At 39.5% G+C, this 24673-nt stretch overlaps 1 protein-coding gene across 1 annotated transcript in view; it reads right to left on the bottom strand.

The window, feature by feature from the left end:
* Positions 1 to 24673, bottom strand: part of LOC145941058 (uncharacterized) — a 40549-nt gene that overhangs the window by 13046 nt on the left and 2830 nt on the right. The window contains exon 2 of the mRNA XM_083046853.1: positions 1507 to 1609. Within this exon, the coding sequence (XP_082902979.1) occupies positions 1507 to 1606 (100 nt within the window). The 5' untranslated portion in view covers positions 1607 to 1609. The remainder of the gene's footprint in view (positions 1 to 1506; positions 1610 to 24673) is intronic.

Consider the following 24673-nt stretch of genomic DNA (forward strand, 5'->3'; position numbering starts at 1 on the left):
CGATTTTATAAAGAGAAATAAGTTAAATAGAATTTTATCACAATATAATAACAGCTTCCTCTCACATTCGTCGATTGACACCCGGTCCCGTTTTCCTATTTTACCGCAATGCGTCAAGAATGGATAAGGATCGAACGGGAGTGGTCACACTGTCGCGCAAATACAAAGTAGTCGAAGAAAAAAAAAAGTATCTATTCGAATCGAAGGATTCTTTCCGCGGAGATGGACGGCGAGATATTTCTTTCCTCTAGCTCAAATCTATCGATATATATATTATTTTTCGGGAAAAAGCTCGAGAAGTGGCCAACTGAACCAGATATGTGTAGGTACTCCAATTAACCGCTTATCGAGTCGCGACCTCGGTGCTGGGTCTCGCTGCTGCGAGATCCAATTTCCGGTCCAAAAAGTAGGAAATAGGATTCCCAAACGCAATGTTGGGTGCAATAGCGGCGTCATCGCGACGCGACGCGAAGTCGCCCTCCTCGTCGTGCCAGCTCGAATCCTTTTTCCCGCAGCTTCCGTACCCGCAATACGACGATCGAAGTACCCGCAGAGCTAGTCGCGGTGCATTCCAAACGCGATCCAATAAATATAAAGCTCGTCGTGCAACATAATACAAATTCATAATAAATAATACAAATTCAGGTATAAAAATGGCTAGTAAGAGCAATGGCTAGTCAGACAGAGATATTAGGTTGTAAAATCATTTTTCAATTTCTCTCTACTTATTTTGAGCGTTTCAATCTTTTCGTTGAACCATCCTCAGCATATCAATCTTTTCTTTTTACTAATTGATATGCTGAGGATGGTCCAAAGAAAGGACTGAAATGTTCAAAATAAATATAGAGGAATTTAAAAATAATTTTGTTGCGTCTAATATTTTTGCCTGGCTCTTACTGACTCTTTTTATATCTAAAGTATTTATATATCAGAGCTTTTTTATTTATACTAATAATAATAATAATAATAGTGAAACAAACAAAAGCGAGGAAGATGCAATTGCGATTATACGATGCATAATGAACAAAAATAATTAATAATGTGAAAGTCGCGTATAATATATATACTACTATCAAAAATTACATGTTATTTTTGCAAAAACCTAATAATTATAATTGTTTGAATTATTTCACTTGAGACACATGTTGTACAGGTAAAAGTTTGCTTTCCCCGATATTTTTTTCATCGCGCTCGAAGAAGTTTAATTCAAAACAGCATGTTGAAATAACGCGATATATGCGCCTTCTGAAGACTTTCTTTTGCATTGCTATCTACTTGAGACGGAATGATAAATCTTTCAGTGCGCGCGAGACGATTCGAATTCGCACGAATAAATCTTTCACGAGATCTTACAAAAATAATGTCGGGTAGCTATTGCTACGACATACGGATTTGCCGTTTCCTCGAACCGTAATCCGCTTGGTGGAAGACATTTCGCAGGACACGCGGTATTAGTAACGTCGTGTATAAAACAGGAGGGCAATCGTGGAGGATCGAAATACTCACCGGTTTTATTCTCGAAGGACGGTACGCTCTGGCAGGACGAGCAGCACAAAAGTCCCGCCAGCAGCAGCCACCTGGACAGCTCGGTCGATCTCTTCGACATCGTCTGAAACAGCGAGAAGCGAATTAAATTTTAACCGCCGGGATAATATCACATTTTCTGATCCGCTCGACGTGCAATTTAAGGCACAGAGACCTAATCTACGTCTTGCTTATAATCCATAATAATGGAGATTATCGTGATGGAAGGATGTATTATAGAAATCTTATCGTCGCGAAAGATACTTATTTTATATTTTTTCATCGATTATTTATTTTTAATATACATATTAACTGTGCAAGGATATTGCAGAGATATTATATACATCCGTTGAATTGAGATCCTGATCGACGATTTAATTTAACGCGTCGATAGAATAAATCGCGGAAGTCGATTTATGGGACAGAGACGCCACATTTTTCTGCACCGCGGAGGAAAGCGTGACACTTTTATTTGGAGAAAAAAAAATAAATCTTATGCACTTGGCATTGTTGCGAAAAACACATACCGGGGAGGTTTTTTGCAAAAATAAACACTATGTGCGCGAACGCAAAATATCGGTCTCATCATCGTATGAAAGTTGCGGCGCAGATCGCAGAAACGTAATTAATTCATCTAATTGGATATTCATAGGGCGATCAATGTATGCAGGAAGAGAGGGCCAGGATAATACTCGATATTAATTACAATAGTGTAAATACGCGGAACACAATATCTACTCGATGGCGCAGAGTAAAACCCATGGTATTCTTCTACATGGCCAAACATAATACTAATAGCATAAAATATTAGATTATTAGGAGTAATGATGAATCCGTGCTGTTCCTCTCACACGATAAACTCAATGGCAGAAATGTATTTTAACCGAGTATGTTATTTTTTTATTAATTTCTGGAAAATGCAGTTTTTCTGCAGTTTATCTGCATTTTATGTTTTTCTATTTTATGTTTTCATCTCACGTGAATATAGATTTAGAGACGAGATATTCAGACGAAAATCTCTGACGTCTTTATATCCGAAATGTTTTCAAGCTTCCTGCGCATCACTATAAGTCCTTTACTGAAGACGTGTGCCAAAGAGCACTATCAACGCTGTCAAGTACCTAGTTTTCACAACTTATCTCGTTTCGCCAATGTACGTCAGCGATTATTTATCATGCGCAAGAGTACATTATAAATTTTTTTCCACATAGCAGATTTATATACTATTTATTTAACATATTATTCAATTTTAAACAATAATTTCCCGTGTTATGCAATAATTATGCAATATATACATATATATATAGAGGGATGTATATGTGAAGGAGAAAATTTTATTACAGCGCAGAGACATCAATATATGTCGGACGGATTAAATAATTTGTATGATTCCCACTATATGCAAGAGCGCCATGAATACGCGATTAACCGTGGCAGACGAACAGGTTTACGGTACTTTGACGAAACGTAAAACCAAACGTAGGTGTACTCGACGTGACTACTACATTTCCCGACAAACCGGCGAAACTTTAGTCGGCCGTTCGCGTAATGTACGAGCGAGACACCGATGTGTCTTTTACGACGTCGACGAGGGAAGGGTGCTCGATGTCTTGTAAAGTGAGTCGTAAAGACCGTTGTTAACTGATCTCCCTAAGGGGCTACCGTTTTCGCGAGAGAAAAAGAGAGAGAGAGAAGTTGCCTGGAATAATTTCCGACGGGTCGTGACCTGCCCCAATCGACCGACAGAATCGTCAAAATTGAGTTCCCACGACGCGAACAGGTACGTGTCCCTCCCGAATCGGTGAACCCATCCAGGGAGAACCTCTCTCCGACCGATAACAAAGTTTGGCGCGAACGAGAGCTGATGAGGGAGACGTGCGACAGCGTCAAAAATTCACTTTCGAATGTTTCTGTCGACACGACACTTCAGCAATACCTAGCTACATGTTTTGTAAATATATAATAAATATAAGTATTCCGATAGTTGTGCGAACATCTCTGCAAGATACTTCATACTTTAACTTCTAATTTTCTTAGAAATCAAAGTTACACAAGTCAAGTTTAAATAAACAAGTCGCGATATTTATCCAGATCCTCACGCAAACTAAAAAGTGATCGTATGCGGTCGCGCAAGATCGAGGACAGTTCCCATGGACTTAGACGCCCCGTCGATCGACGAGAGAACTCGATCGTACCTGTTAACGACCACGTCGAGAAAGTCTTTGAAGAAGGGGCCCGACGCGAGTGGCTGGGTCACTGTCACTAACCGCGAAAATTATACATTCGCGTATACACAGAGAGGATTTGCGATTTCAAGCGATAGAGGAAGAGAAAAGAGAGAGAGAGAGTTCGTTTGTCTAAATTTTTCAAAGACCTCGCAGCTCAAAGGAAATATAATATCGGTTGAAAATGACATATAGCTCTTCGTATAACGACAGTTTAGATATTCTACACGTGAATTACACGCGTAAATACAGAGGCCTCATACGCGTGTTTAGCAACACGGCGTTCGTCCAAAGGTTCGCATACTAATAGGTTAATAAGCGGCTATCTTTAGCTCGGAGAGACATCGAAGACCTGTCGGGAGGTCATAATCTAGGAGTAATGCACTCACGCGCGCACAACGGGGAAAGTAGGATATCCTGTGAAATACAGTGTTTTGTAGTCTTCGTGAAGCTAATCGGTCTATTCTGTGCCATTGTAATCATCGATAGTGATTTTCGTTTTTCAAAGCCGATCTCCCCTCTTAAAAAAAAAGCAGACTGCATAAAACTTGTAAATTCGTTTCTCTTAAAATTGTAAATCCGCGATATCGCGCGTGCAATATATATAATTCGTTTAATCGCATCGATACTAGTCCGGATTTGAGCGAAAAATGTCTTGGAAATATGTGCAAAAAATTATTGTGACTCGATGTCAGCAGATAAGATATCAAGAAAAAATTAGTGAATAATTATAAGATATGTACTCTGGAAATATCATCTCACGATCATTTCGAACGTTACGATTCCGTTTCGATTCCGCGGACCGGTTTTTCAACAAGTTCAAGAAACGTATATTTTAAACATATATTTTAACGCGCATTCAAAAAAGCCGATCTAAAAATTCACTTGCTGACACAGTTAATTACAGGCCAGCCGGGTTTCGCATCGCGTTTGTTTGCTTTATATGCTTGAGATGTAGTACGAGAGACGCAATATACATCAGAGAAGACGAGAAGAATTTTATGCTCATTAATTGATTCGTTAAATGGATGCTATCGATTCTCTATGCGTTAAATTTCTTGAACGTTATCGATAAATTCACGTTTGACGCGACCAACGATGATACTTTCACCTGCGTCAGGTGCGAATGAATCGGCTCGCTCTCCAGGTTCATCAACGAATCATTTCCACCGATCATTGACGCAGCATGACTCTATAAATAAATATCCATCTAATATAGTGACAACTGACAATGAGATTTATTCAATATTGAATTTTTGGAATCCTCAAGGAGTTGACTGCTCTAACCAAGGTTGAATTTTTAGTATACAAGAAACTTGATCACACGATAAAGGGCTTATATACGCAGGACGGAAGCTTGCTAAAAGTTGTTTTCATCCCATTTGCACATGGAAACGCGGTATAACAAGACGCACGTGATAACGGTAGACGCTGCTTCAGGCGCCGATCTTTTCTCTTGAACGAGATTCTCAGAAAGAAGGAGCGAGAGAGAGAGAGAGAGAGAGAGAGAGAGAGAGAGAGAGAGAGAGAGAGAGAGAGAGAGAGAGAGAGGAGAAAGACAGAAAAAAAAGACAGGAACACACGATCGAATGGGCAAAGGGGACTGCTTTGTACGAAGCCGCCTTTAGAATCAGTGACATCCGACCTTCAAGATCGAATCGGAATCACGATGGCCTCGGCGATCTTAGACTTTCTCGATCGTGTCGACAAAATGTAAAAAACATAAAAATAGAAAAATATATTCTGTGACTTCGAATAAAAATTAGAATTAGATTATTTGAAATCACGGAGAGAAGTTTCCATATATATAATAGAGATTTTATGATAATTCTCCATCTATCTAAACATTGATCCGCAGAGATCGTAAAGAAAGATATACATAAGAGAAAAAAGATTAAACGATTCAGCGTCTAGAAACTTTTTGGGGAACAGAACTATTCTGATATCTGATAAATGCTCGAAATTCGAAATTATGCTAATGGTGTACAACGACAATTAGTTATGGCTTACGATAGTGTAACATAAATATAGATTACTGTACCTGCTTTGCGTTTCTAGTCACATGGAGCGAATACTAATACTAATTTATTCAAATGGATCCCTGAATGTTTCTATCTTTAGAAACAAATAAGTTCATTCATCTGTGTAATTCCCTTTCTCTCTCTCTTTCTATATATATATATAATAAAATTCCTTATATATAAATCTGGATAAAATATGAATGTAGTTAAAATTAATCTCTTAAGCCTCTCTTTCTCTCTTTCTTTTCTCTCTTATTTATTATTTATACACGCACATATTATAGGCATTCATATAATAAAAATAACCAAGCTCATTATATACGTGTATCTGTGATGTAACAATAATCATGTGAAGTAACAAATCTAATTGAGGCACAAGTGCGTGCGCATACGTCAAATAATTTGCGGCTATAATCGTTAATTAATAATTAATGCACATTTTCCTGTTTATTCTAGAAGAGAGTCTGATAGGAGAAAATCAAAGAACAACCGAAATGCAGGCAATTTCTAGCAATGTGCAGTTAATGCTAATCGACCAATTCGTTTCGCGGTAATAAGATATAAATATATTAGAAAATAAAACTAGCATGAGGAAATTTTCAATGTAGAGTAATTATCGAAAAACGATAATCGGCTTTGATTGCTGCGCGCCCATCGATATATCTATTAAATGGAATTTAATTTACTTGTCTATATTTGAAACATTTTATCCCATATAGTTTTTTGTCTACAGCCGAGAAAAAAGTAACTAAAAATAATCTTCCGACTATAAATCTTAACCTTCGAGTAAATTCATCGATATTTCAATCAGATATTTTCTATTTTGCGCGCAATTATTGACGATTATTCGAACAAACAGGTCTTTGGGGTTCAACTTTGCTATTCTTCTATGTTTAAAACGTTGATATTTTAAGAAATGCCGCGATTCTCTCTTTCCTCTTTAAACTGATTAAGCATCCGACATCCGAGAAATCCGTACTGAATTCCAAGCACAGATGAAATAGTTTTGGCTCCCAAATTCCATAATACATATCTCGTATCCTTGCGGAATCGCGAGTGAAAATTCAGTCTGCGAGCGTCTCATTTTTCACTTCATCCGCCAAATACGGTTCCTCGCAGCAGCTTTACGAGCCGCCTGCTCGCTTGAGGCTAATTTATGCGCGAATAAAATGCTCGAAAAGGGCAAGAAAACGGCCGTGGAGAAAAAGAAACTGCGGAAAAGTCGCTGAGAGCCGTTCGTGAACTTTGCGGTACGAAGATCAATTAGGGAAGAACTGTTCCCGGAGAAATTAACGCATCACTGGGGTCACACGAGCAATCAATTAGACAACATTACTTATGCAAATTCCAGTATGCAAATACGTCGGTTAAATGTTACGTACGCTTTTTTTTACGTCTGAAAGAATCTCGAGCACGGCGCTCTCTGGTACTTTCTCTCATCGGAGAAGTGAACTTACCTAGTGAATTGAAAACGAGTGAACAAAGTAAGATAATGCTTCCATAATTAACAAGTATGTAATTAGAACGCGACTTAGTTGAAGTAATTAATGACGTATCAAGTGCTACTTAAAATATGTACTACGAAAGATAGGTGCGCTAAATGTGTGCATGTCTAATAAAAAAATATATAAAAAATAAATTCTTATATATAAATATATATATATTTTTAATACAAATACAAATAAAAGTGATGTCTAATATTTTATATATATAGATTGTGGAGTCAAATAAATGCGCACAAAATTCTTATAATTTGTAAGATATTATATAGAAACTTGTATGCGAATAATAACAATAACAATAATTATATTGACAAATTTGAAGGAACCTCAGGATCATTTCCGCGTCAGCCAATCTATCTGACTTAATGCCCGCTAATTGTTCAATTTTCCGTAATGTGCTAATTGCAGCTGCCGTTATTAAATGAACGCTTATGATGAATCGCGCTCTGACATAAATCGTTATGGGAATCAGCACGCGTAAATCGCATATTATGTCGTCGGCGCAGGTAACAGTTTCGAGACGATATGCGATCGTGAAGGAAGGAGAAGCTCGCATGACTCTCCTCTCCCACAACAGCACGTGCACAATGTTATAATTATCGCTCATATCGTTAGAAAAGTATTACAGCGGGCGTAGCCGTTTTTTCGCATCGTTCTCTAATTACGACGAGAAAAACAAGTATACGATCGTTATTTAATGTACGTACTTTCTCGAACGGTAATTTGTTACAAGGATAGACGCATTACATTTATTTAATTTAATCCGTGTAGCTAGGTTCCCACATAAATATCGGTCGACCACTTTGCCTGACTTTCGGTCTCTTTCTCTCTCTCTCCTTAAAAACAAAACCAAAGAGAGACGAGGGATTAATTAAACTTTATCCAATGCTTCTGCAGGGAATGGCGCGCATATAGATATTTGCGCGCTCGTTATCGCGTATCTTGCGCTATTAACTTACCGCAACGACACTCTTCCTAGTCCCACGAGGCCGTGCAAGGCTTCGTCGCGCAAATAACCGAATCGATTTTCCTGGAGAGAAGGGAAACCCATCTGATCAAGACAGAGAGAGAGAGAAGGAAGCAATTGCTTCCAAGTCGCGATAGAACAGAAATTCACTAACTAAGTCCGGGAACACGGAGGACCATCTGTGTCTCTTCGCATATAAGGACATGAGAGAGAGCGCGTTTGCGAGAAACGGCGAGAAAGGAGTCAGCTGATCGCGGAAGATCCTGCCGGCGAGCGCTAATAATTTCATATGCGAGGAAGCGATTATCGGCTCTTTAACGAGTCTCGCTCAGGTGCGACGCCCGGTCGGACCTGAGTCTCCCGCGAGAGATCCGCGTTCAGGTAGTATCTCGCCTTATACCGAGCCCGGCCGAACGCGACCGTGACTAATTCCCTTAAGGGGTTACAAGACACTTCTCGCCGCCTCTCGTCTCTCGGCCGGCCGAAACAAATGCGAATGTACATCTTCATGTTTCCGCCGGGGCCGCGACGTGTTTTGCTTTCGAGCGCGAGTAAGATCGTACGTCATACGGAGAGAGAAAGATACGAAGAGAGGATAATTCCCGACTTCGTCTTTCGGGATTGAGTCACAGCGGTGCCGAGACACAAGAATGTCGGTCCGATGGAGAGTCTGAGACGGATCTGTCTCACGGTCACAACCCTCGAGACATCTACTCGCGTGGAGGAAGCTGAAGTATATTATCTACTTTGTGTTCAATCGAACCCACTTCCTTTCTAATGCGTTTCTTACAGACGATCTATAGGAGGAAACGAGAGACAATATCACCAACTATACTAAGTAAAGAATCGTTTCTGCCATCCTCTCCCATCTTTAGAGGAAAAAAATTACCCTCATAAAAAGATCGAGTACTCGTTCTTGCTCGCTCTCTCTCTCTCTCATTCTCTCGATAAGCGAGTAAAAGAAATTGTTGGACGGACGGATAATATCTTTGAAAAATAACAAGAGAAATGTTCACAACCGAATATTTTTATAAGACTAATAATTAATTATCAAATTTAATTATCTTAAATTATTTTAATTTTATATGTAATATATGTATATATCTTTTAAAAATGAATACGTGTAGATCTTTCTCTGATTGACTATGAATACAGGTGCTCGAAAAGAATGGGTTTCCTTTCATTTCTCTAACAATGAGATTTTGCGAGATATTCGACTGTTTATCTGACAATCTTTTGTCTGACTTATCGGAGAACGAGAAATCCTTGATTCTCGATATTCTCGTTATTTTTGCTGCATTCAACTCTCTCATCATCGGGATTTTCCTTACAATTTGCGAGAGGTGCTCTGGAGATAAGAGATTTTAATTTCCGCGTACATCATACACTGACTTATTTAAGAAGATTAGAGTACTTACTTCATCGAATACGCGGATCGCGTCAATCGCACAATGTGGATTCGAGAGAGCGTGTGATATTTGAGAGAAGAAATCCGTTTTCGAATCTATTAACAAGAATTCGCCAGCCAGGAAATACCAGAAACACGAATGCATTTTGGTTTGAGAGCAGAAAGAGAGAAATAAGCGGAAACTAATTCGAGACAAATCAGACAGAATGTGACAGTATATAAATGTTTTCATTACACTTTACAAGAGAACAAGCTAGGTAATTGGCACTTAAAAACGCAAAAGAAAAAGTGAGTCTCTAGCTGTACCACCGGATATAAATTTCGCGACGGAATTTGACGACCATTTCCGCGATAATTCCCGCGCTAATTGTGTCGATAAATACCGATTCCACGGCAAAGAAACAAGCGAGAGAAAGAGAAAGAGAGAGTGCACCGCGGCTTTTCTCGACGGGTCCCGGCGCGGTTTCCGTTCGATCCTCCGAAAGTCGAACGGACGTAAGTGATGGTTTCCGACGAAAATCCCCGCGGAGGAAGAATGATTTACGATCGAATGCGGTTCGGGAAGGAAAGTCGAGCCGCGGGGGAGCCGCGGGGGTCGGCTTAATGCATCGGGCGAAACCAGTGGGAAGAGAGCTTTAATTATGCACGACGTTTCTGAATTAAGGCCACTCGGCTTTATGGCGCCCGTATATGCGAAGCGTTTTACATAATAGCTCCCTTGCGGGGTTGGAAAATAATGTGCCGTGGAGGCACACTCGGAGTGGAAACTATGAGAACCATGAGAGAACGCGTGTGCGGTGCAGGACGATCCTATCTGCTTTCACACTCGAGATGAGAAGAGACCTTCGATGGGTGGAGAGTGAACTTTATCATTATTATCACGCGGTACAGATTTTACGCGGCGTTTTATTTAACGTGTTTTATATATGCATTATGTATTTTATTCTTGAATAATAATTTTACGCTTTATTCTATACAGGGTGCCCCAAGACCTTTGAATATCCTTTTAATAGCAGATTCTTTGATCGATTTTTCTTTGGCGAAATTATCGAGAAAAGTCTCATTGCAAGTTTTTCCAATTTTTTTCCATCATATATTTTTATAATTAAGATTCAAATTAAAATTCTATTTAAGTAAACTTTACCTGAAATTAATTGAAAAATATAGGTTTATTAATCTCTTTTAACTTCAACAAAGTATAATTTGCGAAAAGTCCTTCTTTTTTAATCGCTTGTGTAACTCTGAATCTATTAATAATGCCTCGACATCTTCGCTAAGGAGAAATAAAAAAAACCTCCATATTGGAGTCAGAGAATCTGCTATTAAAAAGACATCTGGAGATCTTGAGACAATCTGCATAAATAAATATCGTAAGTAATATATGTATCCATTTCACCTATTAACTCTTTAAGGGGCAACGTTGAAAGAACGAGGAAAAAAAATCTCTCGTGTAATTTGTGCGCAGTTCCAGATTCATTGGGCGAGTGATTTGCGATCGAGGAGTTGAAACAGACTGCGATAACAAGTTACGGTTAGGATTTATGAGTCCTATTCCCCTTGGCGAACGTGCCAGGATCGAATTTGGAACTGGGTAGATAAGTTCGCGTGTAAACGACTCTCCGGTTCGGAGGCGGAAGGGGAGGATGGGGGGGAGAAGGAATCGAGGCGGGCCCCGAGACAGCGTGGCCCCACGGTTTCACTTTATCTCTCTCTCATGTGGACCACACAGCGTCGAAAGTGTGTGTCACGCGCACCGAACACGCCGGCGGCCTCTATGCGTCTGTGTATGTGTGTGTGTGTGTGTGTGTGCGTGTAAGGTCAACCATGTATACGGGCGACCGAATCTACATCGATGAGAATTAATGCGGGCCGATCGAGGTGGCCGGTCGAGGCATGCCACGAATTTCCGGCTGACGAAATCTCCGTCCGTGAATGAAATGAAAGTGGTTTTCCTTCGCGCCTATCGATCTCCGATTCTCTCGACCCGTGGCCTCTGTTCCCGACTCGACACTGACGAATAATCTCCACCAGCGAATTGATACCAGGAGGGCTCTTTTTCCGAGGGGAGGAATTCGCGGAATCTGGATTAAGAGAGCGCAATTGCGCGAATATGACGCGGGAGAAAGAGAGAGATATAGAGGAGAGAAAGAGACGCAATTTTCAAGATTATTTCACGTATTAATATAAAATCCACGAGAAAAGAAGAGTCCTCAATTTTCTCTCGCGCGCGCGACGACTGCTATCGGTTCTCCAACATCCGAAATATCCGCGATACTTTATGTTACGCTTTGTTAATCGTGTGAAATGCGTACGACTTGACGCGCGGAAAACTGACAGAAGCTTTTCCATGTCTTAATGTATCAGAGTAGAATATTAATATAATAATACCGTGTAATATTACAAAACGTCGTAATATTACAGAAACGTCGGTGGGGGTTGCGCGATGCTCCGTAATCACCTACTATCTGCCATAAGTGTTTTTCTTTTCCCCGTCTCTTACAGATATTTGCATTTTCGTACATATGTATGTAGATTTGGCGCATCATTTGTCACATCTTGTTATCATATACCCTGTTAAATAAACAGATTTCACAATATCTTCACGCGCATAACGCGTACATTTCGACATAAAAATTATCCGCAAAGTGTATCGAGGGCGATTAAAATATCTCGATATTTGTCTCGTGACATATATTTGATTTATATTCGGAAGTTGCAAAGCCAAAGGCAAACCTAACTCCTGGCGCAGTATTCTTCCTCTTCTTTTTTCTTTTTCGCCACGACTATCTACCTCATCTATCCTATTTCTGCGCGACTTAATAAGCGATCGGCACGATATTTTTTACCTCATTCCCAGTTCACCACGCTCTTCCCCGTCTTCCCTCGTTTACTTTTATCCCGGCTCTCTCTAACATTGAATTGGCGGCGGACGAGAAAACACAGTTGCTCCTCTCCTCTCCCGACCCGCTGCAAATTTAATGACTCCGCGGATAATCGTGCGACTACTTACGGGCGAAAAGTGGCCATTTACTTGCGGGAGGATGTAACAGGATTCGCCTTTAATTCCCTCGCCACATTCCACGAGCCGCGCTTAACGCCCGACCGTGTGACCCGCTTACCACGTAAAGTAACGCCGGTTCCCTCCTGCTCCTATCCTCTTCCCTCCCCAAGCTTTTATCGCTAATTTTTCGCGATATGTTTCCCCGCAGGGAGAAGGCGTAGCATTAATTAATCGAGTCACGACGGAACCATTTAAAAACGAGCAGTAGTCGTTACTAATTTGCTCTCCGATCTCCTTCATCCACCGGTTTTAAGCTCTCTTGTAGAGAATCTTCTTTCTCTCGCGTGTTCGCCCTTATTGACATCAGAGATTTTGCTGAAATCATTCGCACGTAATCACATTTCCTGGCATTTCACTTGCACGTTTTAAATAGAACCTTCTCGGTTTTAACGATGAAACGATGTAGGTAGGTAGGTAGATAGAGAAAAAGATGTGATATGCCACGACTGCCAGAGCAAAAGAAGAGTGCGCAATTTTATTCGACTTTATATCGGATTAAACGTATGCGCAATTCATTTATATCCACATAGTCTTGAATGCGCAATTTAATCGCTCGACCGGGTTACGTGCAAATAAATATTTAAGGATTTAATTAATATAACGCGACGCACCGATATAAAAATACGCGAAGAGACGTAAAAAGAAATCGTGGTTTTATTTCGCCTAATTCTACTTTCGATCTCTGATTCGGTGACCGAACCTACGGGAAGTTCTATTCTCTATACAAACATCTTTTCTTTTATATACGCATCGCGTACCTTAGTCGTCCCCGACAAGAGCGGACGCAAAAATGCGTCACGAAGGAGTCGCAAAATGCAATCGGCCTATATTAACTACGAAGGCATATCACGTATGCAGGCCGCTGGGCCCACCTCATCTCCCTCCCTCCCTCCCTTTCCCCCTTTCCCTTCTCTCTCTCCTCGCGTGCGATGAAATTTTCATCGTGCCTGGGCCCCCTGGCTTACGGGATACGCGCGCTCATGCGAAACCGTACCGATCTACAGTCCCACGAATCTTTCACGCAGAGGCCGACGCGGCGCGAGCAACAAAAGTCCGCAAAAGCGAGAAAAAGTTGTCGGTCCTCGACGAGCTGAGTCCCCGCACTGGCCGGGACGTGGACCACGAGATGGTCCGACCAGCGAGATCGATTCTTCGGCTTCGCCTGAGCGCCGAGAGACCGATGCGACGTGATTGTGAGATTGGACGAAGGAGAAGAAGGAGAGACGTGATGCAAAATCGGGAAGGGAACCGTGACACAATCGAGTATCTCGTTCAACGAAAAAGCTTGCAATATATTTTCCTATTATTTTTTTAAATCATTGGTTTTTTTTCTCCCCTTCAAATAAACGGATCTTGCAGTAGAGACACGAATTTTGATATGGGGGATTCAGAATATAAGAGATGAATATCTTGAAATGCATTTCGGAAATGAAAATACTCGTATTATATAAATGAATATCTGTGTGTGTGTGTGTGTGTGTTTATGTAAAATACACGAGTATAATAGTATTTGATCACAATATGTATTGTATTTGAAATTAACCAATTATAAAGTAGCGAAACTAAACGGGATATGACAGTTCGTACAATACAATGATCATTTTAGTGAAACAATATTCGGTCTAGTTTGCCAATGAATCACTCGATTTAACTAGACTTTATTTAAATCGCATCGATATTTCAATACGTGTGCAACTGTGTATCGAATTTTGGAGTAAAACTAAATACATTTTTTGTTTTATTTTTTATATTGAAAAAAATACACGACAGAAAATCGAAAATAAAATAAACAATGTAAATTACTCAAAAATTTCATGAATGGTCTCGATACAAAAAAAACAAACGCATGCATTTAATCATTCTATCTCATCAAGTATGTATATATATAAATTTGACGTTTTAAATACCTACAAGGCAAATAAATTAATGAAAAATTAATTAACGAAAAATTGAAAAAAATGACAAGCATGAACGTATAAAGTAGGATAAATGCCAAGCCCTCTAAGCGGATAACTTTTTATTATTTTGACAAAGAATCATGACGCTCGATTGTTTGTTAAATATTCAAGCATATATATATATATACATACATATATATATTGGCCGAATTTTTCGAAATGGTATGTTTAAACTCGTACAAACGGTACACGCGTGAGAAGCAATTTTAATCTTCGAAAATAGGAAAATGCAAAAAAAGCACTCGAGAGCGAATAATCGTTACGCGAGAGACCCCGGTGGTATAAGCGCTATTTACAAGCACGAGATTTTAATGCAATTTCATCGGCGAGTGCCTAATGAGATTAAAAAAAGGATGCGTTCTTCGTCGCTTTCAACGGCACTTTGCGAAATGAATCGCGAGCATGTGCGATGCGATAAATCGGCGAAATGAGAGAAAAAGAAATTATCGACCGTCGCGAGACCTATAATAGAACGCTTTTCTGTTAATCGCGATGTTTAAGACCTGCTGTAAATTATACATTTATACGAGGAAAAATTGTAGAATATCGCGCTCCGACCGATTCATTTAACGCAGATTCTCAAATGCAATTGGTGTATATTTATCGCATCAAATTACCGTTAATAATTCGCTGTTAATAAGCCGACAAGGAGAAAGATATATCTCGATTCCGATTATTACTCCGAGATATCATCGAATAAAACGACTCATTGCAATTCGCGACGATTTCCTGTGCTTCTGTTGGACTCGTGTCCCGAATAGGGGTCAAGATTTACATGTTCTCGCTCCTTCCAGCGACGAGAATTTCTCCGATTCTTTTCTAGGTGGTCCGCCGTCTGATTGAAGGAATGACGAAAGTTATGGGCTCCCGTGAGTGGCATCGACGAAATAAATTCCACGCGCCAATTCCGTCAATGGTTCTCGTTTTATTCCGCCGGTAAATTCGATGGGGGTCGCTCTAGGTTCGCTAATTAAGTTATTCCTTCGAGCTGCTCTCTAATTGCAATATACGGCACCATACTTTTCAATCGGAATTTCGTTATCAAACGAAACGCCGGTATTTCTATAAAACTGGAATTAATAACAATCGAAAAATGCGCGATTATACAGCGAAAGTTATGCGAATCGTACGAAAATGTAAATTGAAAATGTAATCTACATAATAATAATAATGACATATAAACGGTAAATTGCATTTTAATTATTGATTTTTGCTTTGCTCTGCTGCAAGAGCGGCAATGCCCTCCCAATATGGGGGGGAATCGTTATTAATTATCATTGAAAATAATTAATATATTACACAGTAAATTTTCCTCTAATTAGCGAGAATAAAATTTATAGATGTTGTAGACATTTATCCGTAATTTATTTTATCGCGCCTGTTGTGATATCGTCGGAGAAAATAGTGGGCACATAAAATTGCAATAAATGTCGAATTAATATATCTAATGGTCATACGTAGAATAGCATAAATTTACATTTTTAAGAGAATATATATATATATATATATATATGTATGTATGTATATGTGTGTGTTTGTGTATGTGTGTATATCTGTTAAACAATTAGCATTATAAAATCATGCTGCAACGTTGTATTATTTTTAAAAATTTTTACTATTAAATTTAAAAAATGCACTCCATTATCTTAAAATATTTCACTCAATAAATTTGACATTATTAATCCCGACATCGAGCCCGACATATAATATCAATTTGTATGCATTTCGTGCGAAAAAAGCTTAAAAGCCTGCTAAATGTCACCGATTGTTATTTAATGTCTTAATATCACAATCGAAAGTATCACTCGATTGAAAGCATCGCGACGGAGTGCATCATTAATAATTACCGAATTCTATCAAACTGGTCGCTAATTCTGATATGTCGCAAACGATATCGCAAATCGATCATCCACGCGCGCATATTATATAGAATTAAAATTATTTCGCGCTATAAACTCTGTATCAACCGACTGCCTTTGACGCATTAATTCAAACTGACAGAGAGATCTGTTACGAATCGTCGTATGAGCAGACGATCAATGTGAATTATTATCGTTAATGTTCGTCCGATATATTATTGTGTATCCCCGGTACGAGATTTAAATTTCGGAACGTGCGTGACACATGTCTTCGTTAATTTCGCGCACTATTCCCGCACAATCAGGCTCATTGTTTCGGCCCGCGTCCGATATCGCATCGTTATTCGCGCGACCGTATTCGTGGACAGGCGGATTAATGTAGAATTCGTTTTCGCGCGCCAACGTACATACGGATGCACGCATGTACAAATGTACGCATATTCTAGTTGCATAACGCTACGCGTATTTACATAAGCGACATCAAATATTGTCAGCGCAAACAACGCACATAAAAACGATCGACGCGTGATTTTCCAATTTGTGTGTCGAGAAAATTATGAATGTACGGAAAACATTAATCGCCTTTTCATTCGCGCCACCGCGATTTCTCGAGATTTTTCAAAATGCTTCTCGACAGAGTGTTGAATTTCGGAGTGTTGTTGCGAATATATAATTTGAATCTTATGTCGTGAAGATTATTTGATTTATCGACAAGTAGGAGAAAACGAGAGAGAGAGAGAGAGAGACAAAAATTCGAAGATACTTTGTCAAAACTAAGTGCTGCAACAGCTCGTTTATACGGCACCTCATGACGACAAATGTTTTCTTCGGACGCATTTATCGACGCTTAGCCGCGGTACATATAGACACCTGGATACTTTTACGAACCGTCCGCGACATTCAGACCCGTTAGAATCTATTACCTACTTACTTCTTTCGTGACAGATAATCGTTGTACACTGAATAACGTGCGACTTAAAACACGTCGCGCAAACGTGCGTAATCTAAGATTGATCGGTATGATGCAGACGTCGCCCCATTTAATCGAATTAAAAGACAAACACGCTCAAATCGGAGCACGGAAAGCGTGGAAGATCATACACCAAAATAAAAAATATTTTTTCGAGCATAATAAACATGCAACATATATTTTTATATTCTATTTGTCCTCTGAATTTGTGGTGAACAATTGCGGTAAAAATAACTAATTCAATAATGTACGATTTTCGAAGTTTATTTTAACCAACGTGATACTACACGTGCGATATAAGTTTACTTCAATTAGTCAATCGTCGCTTTAATTTCCTTGCTTTTTTCCTTGTATTCGCGAAACTTATTACACTTGATCGCTATATTTATCCCGGAATGTTGTCCGCGGGTGAGTGATAATCAACAAATATTGTCAAACTCACCTATCTTAATACGATGGGATGTTCGCGAGATAATTAAGTGGCTAGGCACTTAACGGTAATCTAATGTCACTTTAACGAGTACGGGATCGATAGTCAGTAATGAAGAAGCCACGTTATACCGCGCATCTTTCATCCTGTCTCGTCGTGAAAATTGAAGAGGCGTTAACCGAAAATTGGGATATTAAGTTTCGGGAAAACTCAATTTTCTTGCCATTTAATAATTGTTCCGCTTCTGTGTGCACGAAAATTGCAGCTAAATAATTTTCTCTATCCAGTTGCCATGGCTATCGGACGTTTGAAACTGTGTATCAATATGTGGGATATAAATTGTAGCAAACATAAAAGAGAAAACTGCGGTAAGAAAATAAATAATTTCTCATGCTCCGTAATTTAAAGCCAAAGTTGAGCCGCAACGTATAAGAAAGTAAAATATAGAATATAAATGCAATCTCTCTCTCAACAAACTACGTCGAAATTTCAAATTGAGTTTGTAGTATTGAAATTTCGTTATATCAACAGTTCCTGGAGATGTAATCAAATTTCGTTATATGGCAAACATCCCGTTCCAACTTGTCTCATCCGTTATAACAAAATTAAAAAAAAAAAAAGAGAACAAGAGAGATCCGGTGTCGCAAATTTAAAGTAATAATTGTCGAAAATTTATACCGATCATCGATCTCTCGATCGACGTACGTAAATAAAACAGACCAAGATATTCTCGAGCCGAGAAATTTCTCTCCGGCTCGGAAGTTTCTCCAGGGACTCGAAGTCCTGCCATAAATAATGCAAGAACACTGCGTGTCCTCTTATTTTTGTCGACACGTTCGACTCGAGCTTCGTCCCGAAAATCGATTTCGACGGCCTCTTGACCCGCCATATCACTATTCTCGAAAGGTCTTTCGAGAGGTTGATATCATCCCGAATAATGATTAGATCTGTACATTCGTCAGTCGAGCACGCTAATTGGATTGGCAAATTGCGAAGGATATACTCTCGATGATGAGACGTATTACGTGAACTTACAAATCGATATTGTGGGAAGAGTTGAATTGATTTCTTGAAGGGTTTCCTTCAGCTTCAGACGTGATTCGAAATTTCTGCTGATTGCGGCGCAATATTTGTTACATGTGAATTTATATTACCTCGCAATAAAAAGAGAAGCGTCTGAAACATGTGTCATTTTCTCTTGCATATTCTGAACATATATTTGACTTCGATCTATCAGTTTTGTAAAATTAATATTTTTAAAAAAAAACTGCGTACCCTGCAACGAGCTCGAAAAATTTACCAACGTGGTTGGTGAACGTTACGTCATTGCGGAGCTTCGAAAAAAATATATTCGCGTTCTCTCGTAGCGCACTAAATTCTCTGCAGTTTGCCGTTCTGCTTAATCCTCTACCAACAGGGTATAGCCAAATATGTAAGCCTGGCGCCTCGATAGTAAAATACCTAGACAAATTTGCGACAGCGCTTTGTCGTTTGCAGCACCGTTTCCCAATTCATTGCGACTCTAAAAAATAGAAAAGAGAGTCGAAGTTGCGTTTCCGAGCCGCGCGCGAGTAATAAAATATAATGGCAGTTTTATTGCTCCAGCGTCGTGTTAGAGCACTTACGTCACTCGAATTCAACCATAGTAGCTGAAAGTTAAACTTGTTTTGTCCCGCGCGCGCGCACGCTCTGTGGTTAAACCCTCCCTCGTCCTCCTGCAGTAAGACACTTTTTACCTCGATCCGGAGCGTTTCGTGCCGCTGTGAAATAGGTCACTCCAGCTGGTGCTGGATGAAATTTTCAACGCGACCGTCGAACCTGGCCATAATTTCTCGTCTAGCGAACGTTTCGCGATATTACAGAAGCCGGTTTATCTCACCAAGATGACTGATATATCTCTGATACTAGCAAATTGTGTGAGACTCTATCTCTATTTCTCTCTCTCTCTCTCTCTCTCTCTCTCTCTCTCTCTCTCTCTCTCTCTCTCTCTCTCTCTTATTTCTCTTTATGTATACTTGTATGAAAATTTATTAAGCGATTTATTTTTCTATCCTTAAATTGTAAATTCATGACACGATGCAAGATATGTGTCAATTTATCTCGTATTCTTTTCTCTGGCGAGAATTTTAGAACCCGATTTCGCGATTTTGACACATAGCTTGGATAAGTCTCATATAAAATGCATTCATTTGTCGATACCTTCCAAAGCGATAAAGTGCAATGTGAAAGAACTCACGCGCAAAAATATGCGCCTTTCAGCATTGAAAGAATTGTAAAACCAAGTGATGCCCGTTTGTAACCCGAGCGTCTAACAACGTTCATATTCTCCAACGAACTGACTATTCTCGCAACACCATTGTCTCTTCAGCGACTTTGCTCGCGGCGCTGAAAAGCTCCTGCTCGTTAAAAGGAAACTCGATGGAACAAACCAACTGTGCTGAACAATCCGCGTAAGCTTCCGCGAAATTATGTTCGCGCAACGGGCGGCCGCGTTTAACAAGGGGAGAGAAGAAAAATCGCAAGGAGAAGAGAAAATGCGCGGGCGCCTGGCCTCTAAATGAAAAATTGAGCTCCGCTCTAAAGTTCCGTCCGTAAAATCTCGAAGAGTTTTAGCGCGGTCGAAGAACCTTATCGCGTCCGAAATGAGGGAAGATCTTCGCGAAGACGTCTTGTAATAACAGCGATAAGTCGCGAGTCTGCGACTGACGTTGCAAAATAATAGGTAAATAAATTGTCTGTCATATGCGCGAAAACATTTTTGAACCGAGAATATACTAATCGTGTATCTTTCTTGCCCTTGAGAAAATACTAGCCTGGTGTTACGATATCTCTCGCGCGCGAATACCGACTTTGGACTGCGTTTATATGTTTGCCCGCGAATGTAAATATGACGAATAATTTGGCTTCACGTTCTCCCTATAAATTTCTCGGTCTCGGTTTGCCGACTTGAACGAAATTGCGTCTTCGAATAAAGCGGGAACATCTGCGGACTGGATCCTGACTTGTTCGAATAAAATAAAAGTAACACCGTTTCCTTATTCATTAATCATCTTCAAATACTGGAAAGCTCACTTTCAGCACAACAATGCAATGAAGATAATATCCATTGTATTGTAGAATAATTAATTATAGAGGAGAGCGCTCGGTGGCTATTACTTCGCGAATGGAGAAATACGTGAATATCGATTTATTAATCTCATTCGGAGCGAACGCCATTTTTTAAAATACTGTCAATGAGCGATTTAATATATTTCATAAAATTGTGCGCATGACCACAAGTGTGATAGATTCATACTCGAAATGCAAAAATGCTAGACAGGTAGATATTCGTTTTATATTTTCAGCTCCAAAGGGGTTAAATGTGAAAAGCGAGCTCCGAATCGAACGGCAATATAATCCTAATGACGGAATTAAGTGCAGGAGCGGAATATTGACTGTGCTCGATCTGTGTTGACACATTGACACGATTATTGACATAATTTACTAATTATAATTACGACAAATCAATAGAGAAAAAGAAGAAAAAGAGATGACATTTTAGATATTTACAATATTTTGGAAAAATATTAAAAATCCATTAATAAACATTTTGTAACTTTTTATATATATAAAATATTGACTGTGCTTGATCTGTGTTGAAAAGCTGTGTTAAAAAAAAAACAGCTTCATAATTTATATAGTGTACTAAAATAAGTGCACGGTATCTCCTAGTATTTTTGAAAATTTAGCAATTTACTAAAATAAAAAGAGTCATCTCTCTTTCTCTTCATCTCGCGTTACGTTATTCATTCGCGAATGTTTTATGCAAAACGATAAGAAGATCGATTAAACAGAATATAAATACAGAGCAAATAGACGAGCGGCACGCAATACATAAACGTGGAAGAAAAAAAATACTGCGATAGATGCGATCAACGCAAATTATAGGAGAATGCGCGATCGAAAAAAAACGTTCCGGTATATCGCGTAATTCCACGATTGCGAAAACTTCTTCCATCGCGAAAAGAAGCTCACCCGCTGCTTTCATATCGAGTCTCGGGGAACCCTGATAACATCCCGAGATGTGATGCTCATCGTATCACCCTTCGCGGGATTCGCCGCTCGCTCGTCACGGGGATAACAACACCGCGAATCCATATCGAGGATCTCAACACGCCCGTTTCCCCGAGTTATCACCAGTCGGAGAATGATAATAAATGCGAGGAACGGGCGGGGCGCGCGTAAAGAGACACGAGAACAACGACAGGCCAAGTATACAGGCCTCCTTCTCTTTACCTCTCTTCCTCCTCCTGCTCAGTCACCTTGTTAGATTTATGAATACCACCGGGTGTAAAGGGATCGCGCCCGCTTCGTACTTGTAAAGGGAAATACATGTATCTCATGGGACACCGTACATTAAACTGAGAACGGCCTTTGATCGTATACGTATGTACACGTAATATTCGTATGTATATATGTGTATTGATAAAGATGCATTACACGCACTTGTAACAACGAGTTGGAATATACTTTGATAGCTCTTGATAGCGACGTCAAGGAGATGCGATTTCGCAAAATTATGTAATCGGGGAGAGATGTGTGTCAGTAATATATTATTTTTCAAAATATACAAGATATAATAATTATAGTATTTTTCAAAAAATTGATTTTGAATATATATATCGAAAAGCCAAAATAAAAGTGAGAAGTAGAAAGATAATTTCAGATCATCGCATACGCGGAATATAATTAGAGTATAAATCTAAAAAGTTACGTTTGTATATAACGTAACCGTATGAATATAAAATGATATGGCCCGCAAAAAATGTAAATATTGAATTTTCTTGTGCTCCGTAAAAATGTTTCTCAACCTCCAGTCTATTCGTAAGTGCAATAACGACGAATGCAAAAGAGTGAATTGCACACGCAATTTATCAAACATAAATAAGCTCATGACTGCAAAGATGTGTGACATTGTCAATAATAATAATTGCTAATAAAGGTGCTTTTTGCCCGCTTTTTACGCTCGCGATAGCGTACATTTTATCATCCTTTATCGCGCATGATTTTTAATTAAAATTTTAAGTTGGCCTCTCTCCGAGGTGTTGAGCAAGTGCAGAGTACATTTCGAATTCGCCAGACACTCGACTAATAAAACGCGCAATATCGGCACGATGATCAATCTGCTCTTTGGAAGGAAAATGACGAAAGTTGAGGAGCAATTTCGCGGTCGAATAAACGATATCGCTCTCGTATCTATGAAATTTTCGAGAACGGTTATGGAATATTTCACGACGCAACGGCTTTAGATTGCCATTGCTGCCTTGCCTCCTCATTTAACTAGCAGATAGAGAAGTTTAATGAAACGAGTATATCAATATATATATATATGTGTGTGTAGTTTCATAATTTCTATTTCACGAAACTGCGCAAATATTTTATTGTCCCTGCTTGCAATTACCAACATTTCAAATTATAATCCCATTAAAAATTCGGACCAATTTGATCTTTTTGCTTATTTATATTATATTTTACATTCGCAATGTATTCTTTCTATATTCATTCTTTGATATAAAAGATTTTGCGACTGAAAGATTTGGCAAACTCGGAAATGATTTTTCCACGGACACTTGCTCTAATGCTAATCTTTAATAAATCACTAATCCGAGAGTATAATTTTCCGATCAACTGTATCTCTCGCGCAACTTTCGAGTTCGCTCTTTTATTCTCCGAATACGCGAATGGCGATTTTATGAGAAATAGCATCGGAAAATGCGCGGATTGTTAACGTGTCGGATATCCGCATAAACGTCAGCCGCGGCCGCATCGTAAAAGCCTGGAAAATCCTCGCCGCGCGGAGAGAACTCTTGATATTCCGTGTGATCGACTGCATATATATCCTCCGCATAACGGATTCCTGGGAAACGGGGTGAGGTCTCGATGCCCTCGCGAGGCGATATGCGGGGCGAGATCGAACTTTGGCACTCTTCCTGGATACCGATGAAACAGATGCAATTTCGGATACGCGCAAGAAGCCGGGCAGATTGAATGCAAGGGTGGCGGGTGGCGACTGCGGCTACGCCGAAAAATGGTACCCTCGACCTACCCCTTACGTCGTCGTGCCGCGCACAGGATTTGAAAGGATTTCTTCCTCCTCCTCCCACCCACCCTTGGAGTTTCAGCGATGTGTAAGCGGCAGAGTTTAATATAACACGGTTGTTCTCGCGGCGAAATACAGGTACACATAACGCGAGGAACAAGCGCGAGAAAGCTGCTGCGCGTACAAAAGCGCCGCGAATCCGGGATATATGCGATGAGATTGGGCGAGTAGTTAGGACGAAAACTTGGTCCACGCAAAGTTTCCAGCGTTACCGCAACACACAGATACGCAGAGAACCCCGCCGGTCTTTAAACCTAAACTACCAGTGGAATATAGTATCCTTTAACGCAAAATTCCTCGAATAATTCGATGTAACGAGTATAGACAATATGCACGGAATGCATGGTATGCATCCTATATTTATCTTATTGAAAGGGTTGTTTCACATATCTAAAAAAAATTCAAGATATTACTTCAATTATCTTTCCTCCGATAGTGTTTTAGATTATTTGTCTTAGAGATTAAATATTCACGATTTTTTCTATCTTTTTATATTTGATGTAATCTCCTTTATTTGCCTTTAATTTATTTAATCTAAAATTCGATTACTTGATATATACTTTGAAACTTATAGTGAATACCACTCGAGATGCACGTTCATATTTAATA

Source organism: Prenolepis imparis, unplaced genomic scaffold (assembly GCF_030444845.1).
Source record: "Prenolepis imparis isolate NDT839.2.m4 unplaced genomic scaffold, iyPreImpa1.0 SCAF_9, whole genome shotgun sequence".
Taxonomy (NCBI): Eukaryota; Metazoa; Arthropoda; class Insecta; order Hymenoptera; family Formicidae; genus Prenolepis; species Prenolepis imparis.